The following is a 19,605-nucleotide window of genomic DNA, read 5'->3' on the forward strand; positions in this document are numbered from 1 at the left end:
AAAGGTGTCCTCAGATGCTGAGATAATACCACACATTGTTCTTAGGTACTGTATGGACTTGGTAACACACTAAAGCAAATGACCAAGCAATGCATTTAAGGATCACAGAGCCTTTATTCCTTTTTCTTCTTTTAAAGATTTATTTATGAGAGAGAGGGAGAGAGAGAGAGAGAGAGAGAGAGAGAGAGAGAGAGAGAGAGAGAGAGAGAATCTCCAGCAGACTCCTTATTGAGTGCAGAGCCCAATGTGGGGCTCTATCTCATGACCCTGAGATCACAACCTGAGCTAAAATCAAGAGTCAGATGCTTACCCAACTGAGCTACCCAGGTACCTTTATTTTAAGCCCAGGTTCTCTGAGAAGCCTGGAGCACTCTAAGAAAAGAGACAAACACCAATACTTTTCCCATTAAGAGAATCCAGGAAAAGTCTGAGGATACACATAAAAAGGCAGAAACAGGTTTTTAAAAAAAAGATTTTATTTATTTGATAGAGTGAGAGAAAACATGAGTGGAGGGAGGGGTAGAGGGAGAGGGAGAAGCAGACTCCTGGTTGAGCAGGGAGCCTGACGCAGGGCTTGATCCCAGGACCCTGAGATCATGACTTGAGTCAAAGGCAGATGCTTAATCAACTGAGCCACCCAGGCACCCCAGAAAACAGGATTAACATAAAAAATTCTAAAAATGGAACATGCTATTAAAATGAAATCACGGGAGAAAAAGTTTTCAGATTCAAATTTGGCAAGACCAAGATAATGTACTTAGTAAATACCAGGAAAGGGCAAATGAGTTTAATGATTCATATGCTCTGCCTCAGAATAACAGCTTAACAATAATTCTACTGAAGTTACTGGGGCGCCTGGGTGGCTCAGTTGGTTAAATGTCTTGACTTCAGCTCAGGTCATGATCTGAGGGTCCTGGGATTGAGCCCTGTGTTGGGCCACCTGGTCAGTATGGAGTTTGCTTCTCCTTCTCTCTCTGCCCCTCCCCCCAATTCATTCTCCCTCCCTCCCTCTCTCTCTTTCAAATAAATAAGATCTTTTAAAAAAGAATAATGATACCCTAAGTAACTGCTTCTGGTTCCAAGCATCATCATACAAAACATTTAGTACATGCTGTTAGATGCTACTGGGACAACAGAGTACACTGCCTATAAAACAGGGCCCCTGCCTAGGAGAAGCTTGCCATTTGATGGGGGAAATTGAGGCCATATCCACAAACTTACACAAATAGCATAGGTTCCAAACGCTGAAAGATGGACAGTTACTCTGTGCAAAAAGTGAGACCCAGACAAGTGGGATATAAGTGAAGATACAGCAGTATACCACAGGGTGCTTAATGTTGGTTGAATTCAAAGTCCAAACTTCCCATGTAGGTAATACAAGATGGCCCAAAAGATGCTTCTTAAAGTAAACGGGGTATTACAATTGATTAATGAGTGGAAATGATCTCAGACACAGACTGGCACGCTGCAGGGAAGCTGAGACATAGAAGTACCCAAGCAGAGGGAACCACTGACTGTTTCTGGAGCCAGACAATGACAATGAGATGGAATGACAGGGGTACATGTCGAGTTTGTGACTGACTACATATGGTGGGAATATGAAAGAATCTAGGTGAATACTCCTTCAAAGAAACGGTAAAATCTGAAGGGTTAGTTTGCAGGAATTGCTCTGAGCTTAAAATTTTTTTTTTTTTTAAATTTATTTATGATAGTCACAGAGAGAGAGAGAGAGGCAGAGACACAGGCGGAGGGAGAAGCAGGCTCCATGCACCGGAAGCCTGATGTGGGATTCGATCCCGGGTCTCCAGGATCGTGCCCTGGGCCAAAGGCAGGCGCCAAACCGCTGCGCCACCCAGGGATGCCCTCTGAGCTTAAATTTAAAGAAAGGACAATCAAGTGGAAATGTCCAGAGGGAACAGAGAGACAGGAACTGGGAGTGAGGATGGGCATTTGCCAATAACCTGTAGAGACTTCCTGGTTGGGAGTGATAATGGTGGAGGAGTCACAGCCAAGAGACAATCCCATGATCAAGTTCTTACTTGAAGTTTTATCAATCCTCATACTCTTCGATCCCCAGCACTCACAATGGGCAAGCCATCCCAACTTCCCAGTAGCCCAGCCAAATTTCAAAGAGCTTACAATTAAACACCAAACTGAACATCTCTGGGATGCCTTGCATTCTCTATGAGCTTTTAAAACACATTTACTAAAAAAATTAAATAAATAAAAATAAAATAAAACACATTTACTGGTAAAAAACTGCCCAGCTTTAAGTCTGGTTTTAGCACTAAACCAGACAATAGAAAAACTAACAACATAAAACCTCTCTCCCAAAATAATCTTTATTTGACTAGTAGAATAATTTGAATACTTTTGAATGATTTGATTACTTCTAAAATTTAGCTGTTTCTTCCAACTGAGAGCATCCAGCAAAGGAGAAAAAACAAAACGGGGCGTGAAAATATGCAAATGAGGAAAATACTTAATGGTTTAACTGTGTAAGTATATATAGAGGAGAAATCTGGATGGCTGAGGATACAAGTATAACTCAGGCAAGTGAGGATGACAAAGAAGCCCAGGATCCCAGCCTTGAGCAGCGAAGCACACTACTTCTCCAGAGTAGTCCTAGAAAGGTTGCTACCAAAACAGAGTCAGGACAGTTAGGCCAAGCAGTTAACCCCATCCTCTGCAGGTGATAAGGAGGGAAAACATGGAGAGAGTAGCAATTTTCTGCCATTTTACGAATGGGGGACTGCTTCCATGCTCTCCATGGCTCATGAGGAAACATAAGTATAATACAAGCCTCCCGGGCAGGTTCAAAGAATCACTTGTTAGCACTGATGTGCCAAGTTTCATACTCAGTTGACATCATTAAGAGCCTGATCCAAACTTTAAAGGCTAAAACCTAGTTAATGGATTTTGGATGGCACTATTCTCTATAAGGGAGAGCTTCAGAAGATTAACTGTTTTTAGTTATAAATTGTCTCTATCGTTTAATGCTGATTCCATTAGCATTAAAGCATGGATTGATCTCCACCTCAGCTGATCTACCTCAGCTGAATAAATAATAGAAACTGCTCATATAGTCCAACACAGAAAATTTGCTTACTTTCAGATTTCACAATACAAGAAGAGAACAAAAGAATTAAGAATATTCTGTACTTAAAACACACTGGCTTACCCTACACTGGCCATTTTCCTAACTGCCTCAATATGAGAGGAAGAGAGACACAACTGGGCTCTGCATTCACTACTTTAAGCCTTCTTTAAGTCTATATGAGAGAAAAGTGAAGTCAGGCACTTAAGAGAGCCTCAGGCAAATAAGGGTTTTTAAAAAACAAGTAGCACCCTAGCCCTCCAGCACCTTCCTCCTGCTTCCTCCAGATGCTGAAACACACTGCAGTGTAGAAAGGGCTGAGGGTGTCTCAGGTGCAGAAAAGGATGGAGTCTTTATAGCACAGCGAGATTTTCTGAACCTTTCAGCAACACTAACTCGTTTCTACACATCTGAGTCACACCCTAATGAAGAATCAATTTTATGGCTAAGAGATTTCCTATGAATGCCAATGGCTACTTTTGCTCTACAAAAACAAACAAACAAACACCACTTGTTAGCGTTAGGACAACCTTCTTAGCTGAAGGATGGCTCACATTAAAGCCTTTATCTCCCCAAAGGGTGCTAAGAGCCAGCAGAGGAAGGCAAAACTTTCCCGACAAACACAAGTCAGGGATAAGGGGTTCAATATGCAAAGTCTTTTATTTAAAATTTGAAAAGTTAAGACTTCCGACCACCTCAGCATATGCCATTCCCATTTTATAAAGAGGAATGACGGTTTCAAACTCGTGCAGAGCTGCATTTTCATTTACAGAACTCTGTAGGCACTTTAGAAGTGAAGCTTGGCTTCAAAATACAAACACTGGGGGCTTTGGCTCAACCTTTTAATATAAAAAATTCACTGATGTACAAAAATGTGAAAGTGTGACAATGACAACATATGAAATCCTGTGATTGAGAGTCCCCTCGGGTGCACGCCTTGGTGCACCCGCCCACACAGACCCTGGTGTGGAAACAGAAACTAATGCAAACCATTGCTACCAAGAAGCGCCAACATGTATGTTCTGCACTCCACCAATCATAGACCAATATCTACTCCAAACAGTCAGGAACGAAAAGTACGGCATCTTCCAGGAACGGCAAGGTAGACTTCTTACTCACGATGGACCAGCACGAATAAACCCAGCAAGAAGAGGACGGCATACTAGAAGATAAACACAGAACACAAGTCAGGGAAGCTTTTAGAAGTCTCCACGTCCTCAGAGTTCGGTCATGAGCTGGCCTTTGTGACCATGACAAATCACTAAACCATCCAATTAGTCTATAATCCATTTAATAGCTTCCAGATGTAAGCTGAAGAAGACATGTTTAAGGAAATGTATCATAGAGGCTCTTACCTTAAATTTCGGATAGTCATTCATGAGGATCGTCACAATTCCAATATAAGGAACAAATCTAAACAAATGAGCAAACAGAAAACTGGTCATCACAGAACTTCCTCGGTAGCCGGTCTCATTTACCGAATGCTCTCAGTATCTTCCACAGAAAAACTCATGTTCAGTTCACAGAGTCCATTTGTACAGACTGTCCCATTGGATCCTTTCAATGAGTCATGTGACAGGGAAGTTAGGAAAAGCACCATTTTACAGATGAGGAAACAGAGGCCTCTGCCTGAGGTGTGTGGCTGCGGTGCAGGAGAACCAGGACTGGACCCAAGGTCTCAGGCTTCCAGGTGCGGGACTCTAAATTGTGGACTCAGTGCTAGGGGCGGGGTTTGCTGTCATAACCTTCCCGGAGCGGTCAGCCTGGCTGGGGCAACAAGGCAAACAAGGCCACATCATTACAAGGTACTTCATGTTAAGTGTCCAAAAAGTGAGTGTAAGAGCTCGTTACAGTACTTAAGATTTCACCACCCTCTCATTTGTTAACCACTTGTAATCTAGCTTGTGCTCCTAATCCCAAAAACTCTTCCAGAACAGTTTAAATTGCTTTATGCAGTAGACTAGGCTCACCTCCCGTCTTCCTTTTCATCTCTGCAGAATTTGACGTTGAGGACCACAAACTTCCCTTGAAATCCCTTCCTCTTTGGTTTCTTCAACACACAACAAATCTATTTCTCCACCTACACCTCTTGGCTGCTATCCCTTTGTGTTTTTTCACTAGCTCTTTCTTTCTCCTTGCCCCTAAAATTTAAACCCCCCCTTTTAAAAGATTTTATTTATTTATTCATGACAGACAGAGAGAGAGAGAGGCAGAGACACAGGCAGAGGGAGAAGCAGGCTCCATACATGCAGGGAGCGCCAACGTGGGACTTGATCCCAGGTCTCCAGGATCACACCCCAAGCCGAAGGCGGCACTAAACCGCTGAGCCACCGGGGCTGCCCTAAAATTTATCCCCTTAAACTAATAAAACCACCTGTTAAATACTCTCATAGACCTGATATATTTCCTGTGGAGCCTTGGGCACATTTTAAAATTACATAATTAGTTGCACAACTAGCTGTATGTGTCTGTCTCTCCTACTCGACTCTAAGGTGTATAAGGGCAAAGATGATGCCAGTCTCGTTCTCCACTGTATTGTCAAGGCCAAATGTAACCCATGGACACAGTAGGCATCTAGTAAACACTGCCTGAGTGAATGTCTGAATGTCCAGGCCTCTTTCTTTTCCTTTCCCTTGGAGATCTCATTTGCCCCAGGACTTTGCTTCTTCCCTCAAGAGAAAATACTCCTCAACCTCCTAAGAATTCAGGGGTGAAAGGAAAGGTTAGCCGGGTCCCGTCACTGTGGGAGGAAATGGTAGTTAGCAAACTCACAACTTTGTTCTTTCTCCTCCTCTTTTACTGCTGACTCTAGAGCAGGCCAGGCCCAATGATACTGACCTAGAGTTTGTCCTGGAGAACGGAGGTTGGGCTAAGGTGGAGACTGAATTTTGCATACTTTAAAATAGCCCAGATGTTTCTATTCAGGGCATCTTCAACCTGTGCAATGTGCCAAAGGTGAACAAACAGAAATCACCTCCCACATAACACCCCCACCATCGAAGCCTCAGGCAAGCTTGAAAAACAGAAATTTTGTCTTTGGTGTACTTCCTTCCTTTGAAGAACTTCTCTTATTTCCTGTCTCCTGTCCTCACCCCATCCTGCCCCTCTCCCTTCTGGTGGCATTACCGGACCCCTCTCTCTCCTCATCTTCAAACTTCCATTCTGTAAGTTGATGTTTCCTAAAACCAAGCCTCCTTTGTCAGAATCATTTGGATAGCCTGTTAAAATGCAGACTGCTGTGTCTTCCCCAGATTTACTGAGTCAGAGGATCTGTGGAAGTGGGGCCCAAATAATGCTTCTGCACACTACAGCACCAGAAGCTCAGCTCTAGCTAGTGAGATGCCTGGAATAGGCATGTGGTGGCGAATAATATCCCCTCCTAAGGCCCATGTTTTAGTTTAAACCCCTGGAACCTCTAAGAGCTGAAAAGTAACAGTCCCTGCAAAATGGCATAGCTAAGCTCTAGGAGGGTAGACAAAGGTTTTCTGTATATGTGCTTTTTTTTTTTTTTTTAAGATTTTATTTGTTTATTCATGAGAGACACACACACACACAGAGAGGCAGAGACACAGGCAGAGGGAAAAGCAGGCTCCATGCAGGGAGCCAGACGACAGACTCGGTCCCGGGTCTCCAGGACCACGCCCTAGGCCGAAGGCGGCGTTAAACCGCTAGGCCACTGGGGCTGCCCCAGTTTTCTGTGTTTTTAATATGTGCGGCGTTAAACCGCTGGGCCACTGGGGCTGCCCCGGTTTTCTGTGTTTTTAATATGTATTTTTTCTTTGTAATGCAGTAATGGTGATAACTGCTGTCTCATAAGATCTTCATCAGAACAATGGCTTTCAATGAACTCATCTAACTTAAGAAGGTGAAGGCAGATGCCTCCCAGTAACATGCAGACTAAAAGCTATAAAAGCATCTGTGATTTCTACTAAAACAGTATCAGGCTGCTGATTCTGGTCTGATGATCAACCAGCAGCCATTCTCATAGAGACTTTTGCTGTTCCCTCCACGCGGTTTCTATGCTCAGAGAACCTTTAGCTCCCAGATCACACAGCCGGCCTATGAGTTCTCCATGGAAACATTTTTTCCCTCTACAGTTGGTTTTTCCTCGCCCCACCATGAGAGAAATGGAAGCAACTTGGTCTTTAGGAGTAATGTAAGCAAAAAATATGACAGGCAGTCCGAAGTCAAAGAAAAGATTTGATTGCTTGTCTCATTGCTTCCCTCCATGGACAGAGCAGGAAAGGGCTGCTAGGCAAGTACATAATGCTGCTGCCATCAGTTATGTTAAATTCTTATCAGTGCACTCTTTCCTGCTCTGCTTGGAGAGACTTTGCTAGCACAGAGTTGATAATAAGCAGAAGAAGGTTGCAAAGAAGTAAAACATGCCACCCACAAAGTCAACTCTGACAGCAGCCTGTGCCAAGTTAACATCTAGAAGGTAGAATATGGAGAAATACATGCTCCTGGGAGGCACTGGTGAGGAAGGACCCTCAGATGGAAAAACTACCTGCTGATATTTGGAGAAAAAAATTTTGTCAGATGTCAAAGGAGCCTCTATCTGGGAGTCTAGACCATGGCAGCTAACTGAAAAAAAGGGTCATTGTTTCTACTCCAGAATGATCTGTTTCAAGTTAAGTAAAAGGTACATTTGAAAAGCCTCATCCCAGGGGCTCCTGGGTGGTTCAATGGGGTAAGTGTCTGCCTTTTGCTCAGGTCATGATCCCAGGCACCTGGGATTAAGCCCCCCATGTCGGGCTTCCTGTTCAGGGAGGAGCCTGCTTCTCCCTGCTGCTCCCCCGGCTTGTGCTTTCTCTGTCAAATAAATAAGTAAAATCTTAAAAAAAAAAAAAAAGGATAAATAATAAAAGCCTCATCCTTAAAACTGGTTTCAGTCGACAGAGAGCTCAATTACTCTGCTTCTTCCTTCTCCTTTACATCTCTTTCCATTGTTGATATTCTCCATTCCCGACCTCCAGCCTGTCTCTCACCCTTTCCTCCTCTTGCTCCTGCTCTTCTTTCACTAACAGCTTCTCCTCTGTTTTCAACCTCCTCAACTGAGAATCACCCATATTAAATACTTAGTTGGTTCAGTATTAGTTTCATTTTCTAAAATTGTTTTTATTACATGCTGTAACATGAAAACATGATGCTAGGTGAAAGAAGCCAGACATAAATTAGGACTACATATTATAAGATTCGGTTTATATAAAATGTCCAGAACAGGCAACCCATAGAGACAGAAAGGAGATGAGTAGTTGCCAGGAGCTGCAGGGAAAAGGGGATGGGGAGTGACTGCAAATGAGAATGGAGTTTTCTTTCTGGGGTGTAGACATTTTCTGAAATTAGACAGTGCTGATGGCTATGTAACCTTGTGGATATAATAAAACCCACTGAATTGTATACTTCTAAATGGTGAATTGTATCTCCTAGCATATATGAATGATATTTCAATAAAATTATTTAACTTGTTTTTATTTAGGGCCTTAGGCTTCAGTGTAAAATTTTTTAGTGTGCAACTATCTGGAAAAAAATTTTGTTTTTATTGTGTAAAGGCACAAAAGCTATTCTTAAGGTCTGGGTATAGTCTGACTTTGAACAAGAAGACTCAAGGAGACTGACAAGTCTGAATAACCACATTAGCAGCATCTTAGGAGCTGTGGGAGATGGGAGTGTGATTTCTCAGAAGCACTGATGATCTAGTTTGTATTATAACAGTATGTTTCAGGCGCCTGGCTGGCTCAGTTGGTGGAGCATGTGACTCTTGATCTCAGGGTTGTGAGTTCAAGCCCCATGTTGGGTGTAGAGATTACTTAAAAATAAATAAAAATCTTAAGGAAAAAAAAAAGTATGTTTAGCTCCAACACAGGAAATGAAGTTCCTCTGAACTGGAGGCATGCACACAAACAGCTTTAAAAGAGACAAAACACACTGGGGCTTTCTCTGCTCCAATCTCTCTGACCCCAAAACAGCATCTCTTATGCTATAACTGAGGCAGCTTTCACTTAGTACCTCACACGGACTTATCTGTGGAAAGAGAACGCTTCAATGTGGTGGCCTGATCTCTAGTAGAATCACTCTGAATCCAGTGTTTACAGAAGGAGCAGATGTTCTGATAGGGGAAAAAGCCCCATGTGGCTTCTAAATAGCAAGAACCAGAACCTATCCACTTTCAGAAGTGTTACACCAATAATTTTGGTGTGATGGCTGTTAAGAGGTGGGCTCCGGGATCAGCCAGCTACTTATCATCATCAGCGTGGCCTTAGATAAGGAACCTAACCTGTCTGTGTTTCCTCATCTGTAGAATGGAAATATTAGGGTTGTTCTGTGGTTAAAATGAAGTAATACTTGTAAAGAATTTAGAATGAGTCTCTGGCACATAGGAAGCCCTGATAAATGTGAGTTATTGTTAATACTATTAATAACAAAAAGGTAGTAACAATTCCATACATCCTCATATCAGTAACTTACAATTCCTGTCCTCCACTGATCTGTTCTCCTGATAAAATCTGAAATAAATAGGCTTAATATAACTTTTAAATTCCATTTGACCTCAATGATTTTAAGACTAGAAATAAAGCAGTATGAAATAAACATGATAAAATTAATTTAGATGAATACTTTAAGTTGCTGACTCAGTAACTACCTAAGAAATATGGTTTCAGGAAGCAGGATCAATACTGCTCTGGACCCTCACCCTCCACCCCGAAACTAGCAAGGTTTACAAGAAGGTGCCCAATGACATTTCTTGAATTAAATAAACGAATTTTAAAAATTGTCACTCCAATTCATCATCTCATCACTAATATGCTACTCTTTTCCTGCACCCCATTACTTCCCCTCTGGAGCAGTAGACCTCAAGTTTTAGATGCCTTTTAAGAAGCATACTTTTTTCAAAGGACACAAGGTGATTTGGTAGAACCATGACCAACACATTCTATTCAATTGCATGTGATCAGATGATATGACAGAGGGCCACATTTCAGGTGACACGGAAAGCTCAGTAAATGCTCCCCTTTATGCTTACCCCCTTGCTCTCCCCACGACATCCTTCTTCTCTAGCCAGTGTTGTCCTTGTTTATAGAGGCCTCGGTCATCAACGGCATTATTATCTCCTTTGGTCAAAAACTTGATATGTCCATTTTGCCTTAAAAGGGTAAGGGGAAAAAAAGAGTAAGAGACAGTCAAGTTATCAAATATCTTCATGCCATTTGCAAGCACAAAATTTGGTTTTCTTAACCAAAAATGCTGTGGAACTGTAATATTTTATCATCATTCCTACTATCAAAATAATTATTTAGCTAAAAGGATGTTCATAGCTGTGTTTATAACTAGGGAAAAACTGGAAACATGCTGAAAGTCTAAATATGTAAGCACTGAAGACAATGTTATATTAGAATAGTTAATGACACTGGAAGATGATAAACATTTTATTAAGTGAAGAAAGATTACAGAATAGTATATAGGGTATAATCTCATTTTTATATTAAGTTAAACACAAACCACCAATTTTCTATAAATACAAAAAGGAAAGGAATATATTAAACTAACCCACAGGATATAATCTGCAACAAATACTAGGGAAATTAGAGAATAACCTATTTTTTTCAACCAACAAGTTGTGAGAACAAAGAAAGTTGGAGAAAGAATTTACAGGTTAAATAAAAGAGACTATAAAAGACTTATCAACCAACTGCAACCAAGGACCTTATGTGAATCTAGATTCAAACAAACTGTTAAAAAGAAAAAAAAAAAAGCTTATGATACAATTGGGAATTTGAACAAAGACTGGAAACATTGGAAACATAATGATACAAAGGTATGGTTGTTCTTTGGGGGGGTATAACCATGCTAAATGTAGTTATGTTTTTTAAAAGCTCATTGCTTATGCTATATAGGTATTTACTAAAATTTTTACATAGGACATGACATGATATCTAGGATTTGATCCATATAATACAGGAAGGAGAGTGGAAAGAGGTGGTAATATAAGTGGGGCAGAACTGGCCATAGATTAATAATTATTGGGACTGGATGACAGTACATGGGATTTCATTATACGGTTTTGTATACTTCTGAGCATGTTAGAAATTCTCCGTGTTTATTTATTTATTTATATTTTATTTTTAAGTAGGCCAACATGGGGCTTGACATGACCCTGAGATTGTGAGTTGCAGGCTCCACTAGCTAATAAGCCCGCCAAGTGCCTCAGAAATTCTCCATATTTAAAAACTAAAATGAAAGAAAAAATAAGAGTAAAAAAGATCTGAAGTGATAGACCAAGGTATAACAGTAGCTATCTACAGCTTTTTTTAGCTTCTAATTTTTTTCTCCAAAAAATATACATTGCTTTTATGAGCCAGGGTTTATAGGAAAAGCATTTTACTTGATCAGGAAATTATTAGTTTAATTCTGCTAAAGAACAGGAGGTTTCTAGGAATTTTAAAATTTAACTGAAAGCAAAGTATAGTTTTTTACAGTTTGATAAAGACTATCTTAAAATTGATTCAAGTTGAGTGTGGGTTAACTACCATATCAGAAGAAAATTAGCCTCTGACTCCTACTGAGTAATATCTTCTTAGATCCTAAGCCAGAAACTGGCTCACCAAACACTAAATGTGCAGATGAAACTAAATTGGAAGGTGTTGCAAACACCAAAAACACTTAAGTGCAAACAGTCACATTAAAAATGAGATTCCAGTTAGAAAAAATGCAAATATATACAGAGAAAAATAATCCTTAGCTGACGACTCAGTGAGGAAGTGTCTGAAAAGTTCTGGAGTGAAAGAGGGCAGGTGCCAAGGGGAGCCAGCTGCAAGAGTGCAAGTCAGGAGCACAGGCACGGAGAGTCTACTCAGCCATGAAAACAACAGCAAGCCCAGAAAAGTAACATCAAATTTGAGGAAAGGGAAATAGGGGAACAGAAACGTTCCCCAGGACAGGACAGGGACACTACAGGAGACTGGGACTCTCCTCAAAGACTCCATTTGCTGACAAAACACACCAGCATACCCGAATTCCCTGCCCTGGGATGGTACTGGGAGAGACTGCTAGAGCTCTGGTAGAAAGTGCAGGTAGGTCTCTATCCACCGAGAGGCAATGGTGGCAGTGGCTCCTGCTCAACCCATTGTCCAGATCCATCCCAGCACTCCCCACTCCAGAGGCCCCAAAGGCTAACTGGTGCCACACTTACACAGGGCCTTCCCTGGCTGCCATATGGACCAAATATTTAATATGATCAATCTCCAAGGAGCTCGACGTGCTTGCAGCTTAATTCAACCATCATAATACTGTGATATTAGGCGGGAAGAATTAATCACTTTCTATATAAGAAAAAGTAAGACCCTAAAAAGCCAAGTGGGCGCAAAACAATCTATCTCTCTGCACAGAAAAAGCAAAGCTAAGGATTAAGTCATCCCAATGGCAAAATTTCTCCTTCCAAACAATTGACCACGTGCCACTATTCATCAGCATCAAACTATAATACCTTATATACTAAGCTCAACTTGGAAAATGTGTATCAGAGTAGGCTATAAAATAAGACAAAGTACAAATTTATATGAGTGTGTGGGGCGGGGGCACCTGAGTGGCTCAGTGGTGGAGAGTCTGCCTTTGGCTCAGGTCATGATCCCAGGGTCCTAGGATTGAGTCCCACATCGGGCTTCCCGCAGGGAGCCTGCTTCTCCCTCAGCCTATGTCTCTGCCTCTCTCTGTGTCTCTCATGAATAAATAAATAAATATTTTTTTAATTCTTCTTTATTTATGATAGGCACACAGTGAGAGAGAGAGGCAGAGACATAGGCAGAGGGAGAAGCAGGCTCCATGCACCGGGAGCCCGACGTGGGATTCGATCCCGGGTCCCCAGGATCGCGCCCTGGGCCAAAGGCAGGCGCCAAACCGCTGCGCCACCCAGGGATTCCCCCCTAAATAAATAAAATTTTAAAAAATGTATATGTGGGGAAAAACGTAAGCATGAAGAGCAGATGACTAGCAGGCTAATGTGAAGAACTACCCAAGAGAATCAAGTCAACTGATAATATTCAAAATGATGTCTCTCAAATGAAAACACAGACAACGCTATATGCTAGTTCTTTCCTGACTCATTTTTGTTGGAAGAAAATGGAAAATGAGAGTAGGTGGGGGGAGAGGACACAAAGAAGATGTTTCGCCACCTGCCAGAGCATGGGTAAACCTGCCTGCGGACGTGTCTCACAGCCCTATTGTATGAGCCAGGAGCAAGAATTCCCCATTTTTTACTCACTTAAAAAACACAGTAACTTCAATAAATGCGGGAGAAGGTTGAGTCTTTTGAAAACACCACTGATCACGTTTTCCCCATGTACTATTTACTCCTCCAAACGACCTATTACAAATACTGGAAGTTTCTTAATGTCCCTTACAAGAGCATTTTGCCTGAGCTCAGCAGTGCACTAGAGCTACATCTTGGATTACGTCTGCTTTCCCACTGCCTGGTCAGACAGCTCAGTGTGTGGCGTTAGTGTCCTCTAGAGAACAGGTAGGAAGAGGTCATGACCATACTAGGCAGAAAGAACAGATTCAGATTCATGGGCCTATTATCAATATATTTTTAAGCAGTGCTTGGCAAGCTGATCTTTTAGTTCAGGGATTCTTTGCATATGTGGCAATACCAGGTACCTTCTACCATATGTTCATGAGATAAACATGTTACCAAAATTGTATTGAGTAGATCCCAGTGTTGTACAGGAAAGAAAATGTCTATTTATGAAACAGAGAGAATTACCCAAAATTTAACATTCTCTCTGGGTGTTAAGGTTGCATATGGTTTTATTTGCTGTTATTTCCCAATTTTATACAGTATCTTATTCTATGCTATATAATAAGAATGTTCACAAGATGGAGAGTCAATATATGAAAAAAGAAGGCATGGTACGTAAGCAGCAGGTGGAGAGAAAAAGGAGGAATGAGACCAAAGAGAGAGGTTGGCTGAATGAATCCTACCTCTATTCTTCCTAAAGTTCAGAATTTTTTTTTTAAGATTTTATTTATTTATTCATGAGAGAGATACAGAAAGAGAGAGAGGCAGAGACACAGGCAGAGGGAGAAGCAGGCTCGATGTAGGGAGCCTGACGTGGGACTCGATCCTGGGTCTCCAGGATCACACCCTGGGCTGAAGGCGGCGCTAAACGCTGAGCCACCCGGGCTGCCCATAAAGTTCAGGATTTTATTTCCTAAAACAACATTCAGATGAATAACAGTGTAAAATTCAGCTTGAGAACGTTCAGGGCACATTTATTATAAACATTTCATCCATTCTGGCTGTCATTTAGTCCCACATTTAAGAACATTGTTAGCACTATGAGATCAAATGATTATCACAGTTATTTTAGTCTCCCCAAAAGAAAAAAGGAAATTGGAAGCTTCACAATATTAATTGGATCTGTTATCTAAACAGGTCTTTGGGCACCTGGGTGGCTCAGTGGTTGAGCACTTGCCTTTGGCTCAGGTCTGGGATCCTGGGATCGAGTCCCACATCGGGCTCCCCACAGGGAGCCTGCTTCTCCCTCTGCCTACATCTCTGCCACTCTGTGTTTCTCATGAATAAATAAATAAATAAAATCTTTAAAAAATAAAATAAAATAAACAGGTCTTCAAGTTGAACACATCTCAGGAGTCTATAAATTTTTTTTTTAATTTTTATTTATTTATGATAGTCACAGAGAGAGAGAGAGGCAGAGACACAGGCAGAGGGAGAAGCAGGCTCCATGCACCGGGAGCCTGACGTGGGATTCGATCCCGGGTCTCCAGGATCGCGCCCTGGGCCAAAGGCAGGCGCCAAACCGCTGCGCCACCCAGGGATCCCCACATCTCAGGAGTCTAAAATGAATCACCAAAAACCCGGGATTAGTAGGACCGTACATCTTACAATATTCAGTATTCTGTTATTTTTTATTTTATAGTATCTGTCAGTGAGCCTGCCCTAGAACAAGATCAAACTGTTTAAAATAAAAAACTCATTCAATTCCAAAGGACTGCATATAAAAATGCTTCTGCTCTAACCCAAAGCAGGGTCTGAGTGTCATTTGATTTTCTCTGATAAGTTCAGGGAAAAGTTGGCTCTGCTTTGCTAACAACAGGCAGTGCTAAGAATATAACGCAAATCCACTTTGAGAACCTGTACTGGATAAACCTACACAATTCTAAACTAAATTTCTAAAAAGAGTTTAGTTATTCCCTCCTAGTCAATGGTAGAATGCCATTTCAAAATTATAATCTTTAAACCACAAGGACTAGAAGTAAGAAAGGAAAATTCCAAAAATCTATAAAAAAATTTATAATCTTTCAAAATATATACTGAAGTTTGAAAAAAAAAAAAAAAGAGCAGTCTGATCTTTATTTCACCAAAGAAGAAAGAACTCTTTTAAACTAAAGTGGTTATGCGGATTTTCAAAAAGCAACAGCTGGCAGTCCCCTCTTGTTTAAGTGGAGAAAATAAATTACTCTAGAGGGTAGGGCAAGAATAACATAATATTTATTTAAGTCTCTCTCATTCTCAAGAACCTAAATCACTGTCTCATTGTTTTTATTCCCCTCTGTGTGTCCTCCAGGACACCTATCTTTTCCTTCATTTCTTTCTTTCCTTCCCTCCTGAATGTTTTCCATAACTAGAATACTCTGGATTTGGAAGGGAGGGGGTGAGGAATGTGGAGATGGACAGGGAAGCATAGGCTCAGAACTCACAGATCTTGTAATTCATCTTCCTAAACCTCTTAATATTACAGGTAAGGAAACAGACCCAGAGAGGTGAAAATTTTTGCTCATTGTTATGGCCTACATCCATGTCCAGGTGATACTAAAGGTTTTACATATGTCCTTTCTAATTCTAAAATGCAAGAGTATACGTTTAAAAGAGTAACTTAATTTTAGAAATTTTCTTTGGAATTTAGGGGCACCTGGCTGGCTCAACTGGTGACCCTTGATCTTGGAGATGTGAGTTTGAGCCCCATGTTGGGTATAGAGATTACTTAAAAATAAAATCTCAAAAAAAAAAAAAAAAAAAGACATTTTCTTTGGAATTTAAAAAAGTTGGTAAATTTATTCTTATTTGACATGGCTGTTAGATTGCCATAAAGGTTTTGTTTTGTTTTGGAAAGATTAGGGAGGGCTACCTCATCAATTACATTGGAAGATTCTATTTGGGATCAACCTTTATGTCATTTTTTTGGGGGGGGTGATACACAGGGGGATCTGGTTGGGAAGTAAAAAGAAAACCAAGAAAAACTTCTAGAAAATAAATAAATTAATTAATAAATAACTAGTTTTCTAAACGTTCACCAAGCCTTCAGACATTCATAAAAATGGATTGGAAGAAGGGCCGAGGCATTTCCCACTCTTCTTAGCTTCTTCAGGTTATCAAATTAAATACTGCAAACATAAAATATGAAAATATCTTAAAACAGAGAAGATACAGTTTGGCACATACTTTTCATGAATCTTCAAGACTCGGTGAACTATAGGAATCTCTCTTCCTTCTATCCTAAAAACAACAATTTCTCCCACTCGGATGGGATCTTCAACTCGATTTGTTAAAAAGAGAAGATCTCCTCTATGAAATGCTGGCTCCATGCTGCCACTAGGAGATAGAGAAGAATACATAGAAAACAAAAAGTGTAAGATTCAATTCATTTTCAAAAGTTAACCAATCACAAATATCACCCCTGGAGTATATTTGATACTTTAACAAATATATCAGCATCCATGTGTGTTGTTCTCAAAATATGGTTTCCACAAACTAACAAGTTACACAAAAGTTACTATAGTTATTAGCCTTTACTGACTAGATTTGTTTCAAGCATTACTATTCAAAGGAGCTTCAGTCTTGAAAAGGGCAATGTTACTAATTCCTTAACCTTTTAAAATTTCAAGTGACAAAAGGAATATAAAAGAATGAACTTTATAATCACTGCCCTATTCTCACCTCATCTGAAAATGCTAAATACATTCAAATATTCAAATGAGAAGTGGATCATCTTCTGCCATTTATAGAGACTAAGATGACCTTATGGTTTTGACCCATTAAGAAGGGAAAACAGCCCATCAAGTCAAAGAACAGTCAGCTACCGAGATAATGCTTCTGTTATCAACTTATTTATTTTAAAAAGAGAAACAAGAAAGAAAACTAAGAATAATAGCAGAGATTTTTTAAGAATTTCAGAAACAAGGAAAGGCTTCAATTCTGTGGTAATTAGTGAGGACAAACTTCTAGAATGCCTTCTCACCTCTCCCCTGTCCTATACTATACCAAGTTCTTCAAGGTCCTAAGATATCTGCAGCAATTTAACCTTTTCTTGCTATTTAGAAGTAGCCTAGGGATGCCTGGGTGGCTCAGCAGTTGTGTCTGCCTTTGGCTCAGGGCATGATCCAGGAGTCCAGGATCAAGTCCCTCATGGGGCTCCCTGCAAGGAGTCTGCTTCTCCTTCTGCCTAGCTCTCTGCCTCTCTGTGGGCCTCTCTCATGAATACATAAATAAAAATTAAAAAAAAAAAAAAAGAAGCAGCCCATAAGTATAATTTTCAAAACTCAAGCTCCAGTTTCCTTTCTTTTTTTTTTTAAGATTTTATTTATTTATTCATGAGAGACACAGAGACAGAGGCTGAGAAAGAAGCAGGCTCCATGCAGGGAGCCTGATGTGGGACTGGATGTGGGAATCGATCCCGGGACAGTAGGATCAGAGTCCCAGGACTGAGACTCCATTGGGCTCCCTGCTCAGTGGGGAGTCTGCTTCTCTCTGTGCCTCCCATCCCACTTATGTTCTCCCTCTCTCTAATAAATAAATAAAATCTTTTAAAAAATAAAACAGATAAAAGCTGAGCTGCTACAGTGTAATGGCTCATTTTTATTAAGCACTTACTGTATACAAAGTGCCATTCTAAGTTGTTTCTTTTTAAGAAGCAAGTTGCTTCTTCAGAGCAACTCTATGATGTAGATACTCTTATTATCCTAACTTTACAAACAAGGAAATTGAGGCTTAGAAAGGTATACAGTTATAAATTAAAAAAAAAATGATAAAGGTGAAATTTGAACAGGGAGTCCAACAGAATCCACTCTCACTGTGCTAACCTGCCTCTGAGCCACTCTAGAATTTTCAGCGGGGAGTATCATAATCACGTTTACTTTTAAAAGTCATCATTTCAGAAGGTATAGAATATGCAGAGCACATTTAAATATTTATTGAATTAATGAGTAACTAGAAAAGGCTAAAAGGTAGACTGGCAGACCAGGTGTCCAGGCCAATACTTATAAATGAATTATTGGCAATCATTAAAAGTGTTATTAAAAATATGGACACAGGAGAATCATAAGGGGACACATAAAGGATGCACATATAGAATTACTTCAATTACATAAGAATATACATGAAAAAAGGAGATCCCTGGGTGGCTCAGCAGTTTGGCACCTGCCTTTGGCCCAGGGCGCGATCCTGGATTCCCGGGATCGAGTCCCACGTCGGGCTCCAGGCATGGAGCCTGCTTCTCCCTCCTCCTGTGTCTCTGCCCCTCTCTCTCTCTCTCTCTCTCTCTCTCTCTCTATGTCTATCATAAATAAATAAATAAATCTTAAAAAAAAAAAAAGAAAAAAGAATATACATGAAAAAAGAAACTAAAATGTTAATAGTGATTATATCCCAGAACTATGGGTAGACTTTTTGTGTTTTCAACATTTCATATAATGAAAATATATAAACTCTTGCTGATTCTAAAAGCATATTTTTAGAGGTCACTACAACAGCCCAGGCAGGAAATGAGGAGGGCCTGAAACAGAACAGCAGCAGGGAAGACAACACAAAAGAGTCTAAGAAAGAGGAGGAAAAATAACAAATTTGATGGCCAACCTGATATAACGGGGTGAGGAGGATGACACCTAGGTTTCTTTTTTTTTTTTTTTTTTAAGATTTTATTTATTTATTTATTTATTTATTTATTTATTTATTTATTTATTTTTTGATTTTATTTATTTATTAGGGACACGGGGGTGGGGTGTAGAGACACAGGCAGAGGGGGAAGCAGGCTCCATGCAGGGAACCTGACGTGGGACTTGATCCCGGGTCCCCAGGATCACGCCCTGGGCTGAAGGCGGCGCTAAACCGCTAACCCACTGGGGCTGCCCTGACACCTGGGTTTTTAACAATGGCAATGGAGCAGATGTCAGTGATAGTCACAGAAATAAGAGGAAAAAGAACAAGTGTGTGGAAAAAGGAGACGGACTTTACTTTTATTACAAGGAGTTTCAAGTGCCTGGTCAATATTCAGATGGAGATGTCCAGTGCAGGGTGAAAACAAGAGTCTAGATTTTAGGGAAGAAAGTTGGATGAGAAATAAAAAGATTTAAAAATTCAGATACAGGTGGCATTAAAAACAGGTATAGTGGGACACCTGAATGGCTTAGTCGGTTGAGTTTCTGATTGTTGATTTCAGCTCAGGTCCAGATCTCAGAATCATGGGATCCAGCCCTGCACTGGGCTCCACACT

At 40.6% G+C, this 19,605-nt stretch overlaps 1 protein-coding gene across 2 annotated transcripts in view; it reads right to left on the reverse strand.

Annotated features, from left to right (window-relative positions):
• Window positions 1-3,738: 3,738 nt before the first annotated feature.
• SEC11A (SEC11 homolog A, signal peptidase complex subunit) overlaps window positions 3,739-19,605 on the reverse strand; it is a 33,235-nt gene continuing 17,368 nt past the window's right edge. Inside the window, exons 3-7 of one of the 2 annotated variants that reach the window (XM_041751527.1) lie at window positions 16,560-16,709; window positions 10,125-10,244; window positions 9,569-9,606; window positions 4,453-4,510; window positions 3,739-4,259 (exon numbers count right to left, since the gene is read on the reverse strand). In XM_041751527.1, coding sequence (XP_041607461.1) covers window positions 4,485-4,510; window positions 9,569-9,606; window positions 10,125-10,244; window positions 16,560-16,709 — 334 coding nt within the window. In that variant the 3' untranslated portion in view covers window positions 3,739-4,259; window positions 4,453-4,484. The remainder of the gene's footprint in view (window positions 4,260-4,452; window positions 4,511-9,568; window positions 9,607-10,124; window positions 10,245-16,559; window positions 16,710-19,605) is intronic. The other variant, XM_041751526.1, reaches the window with a different exon arrangement.

The sequence above is a fragment of the Vulpes lagopus genome, chromosome 4, assembly GCF_018345385.1.
Source record: "Vulpes lagopus strain Blue_001 chromosome 4, ASM1834538v1, whole genome shotgun sequence".
NCBI classification, from domain to species: domain Eukaryota; kingdom Metazoa; phylum Chordata; class Mammalia; order Carnivora; family Canidae; genus Vulpes; species Vulpes lagopus.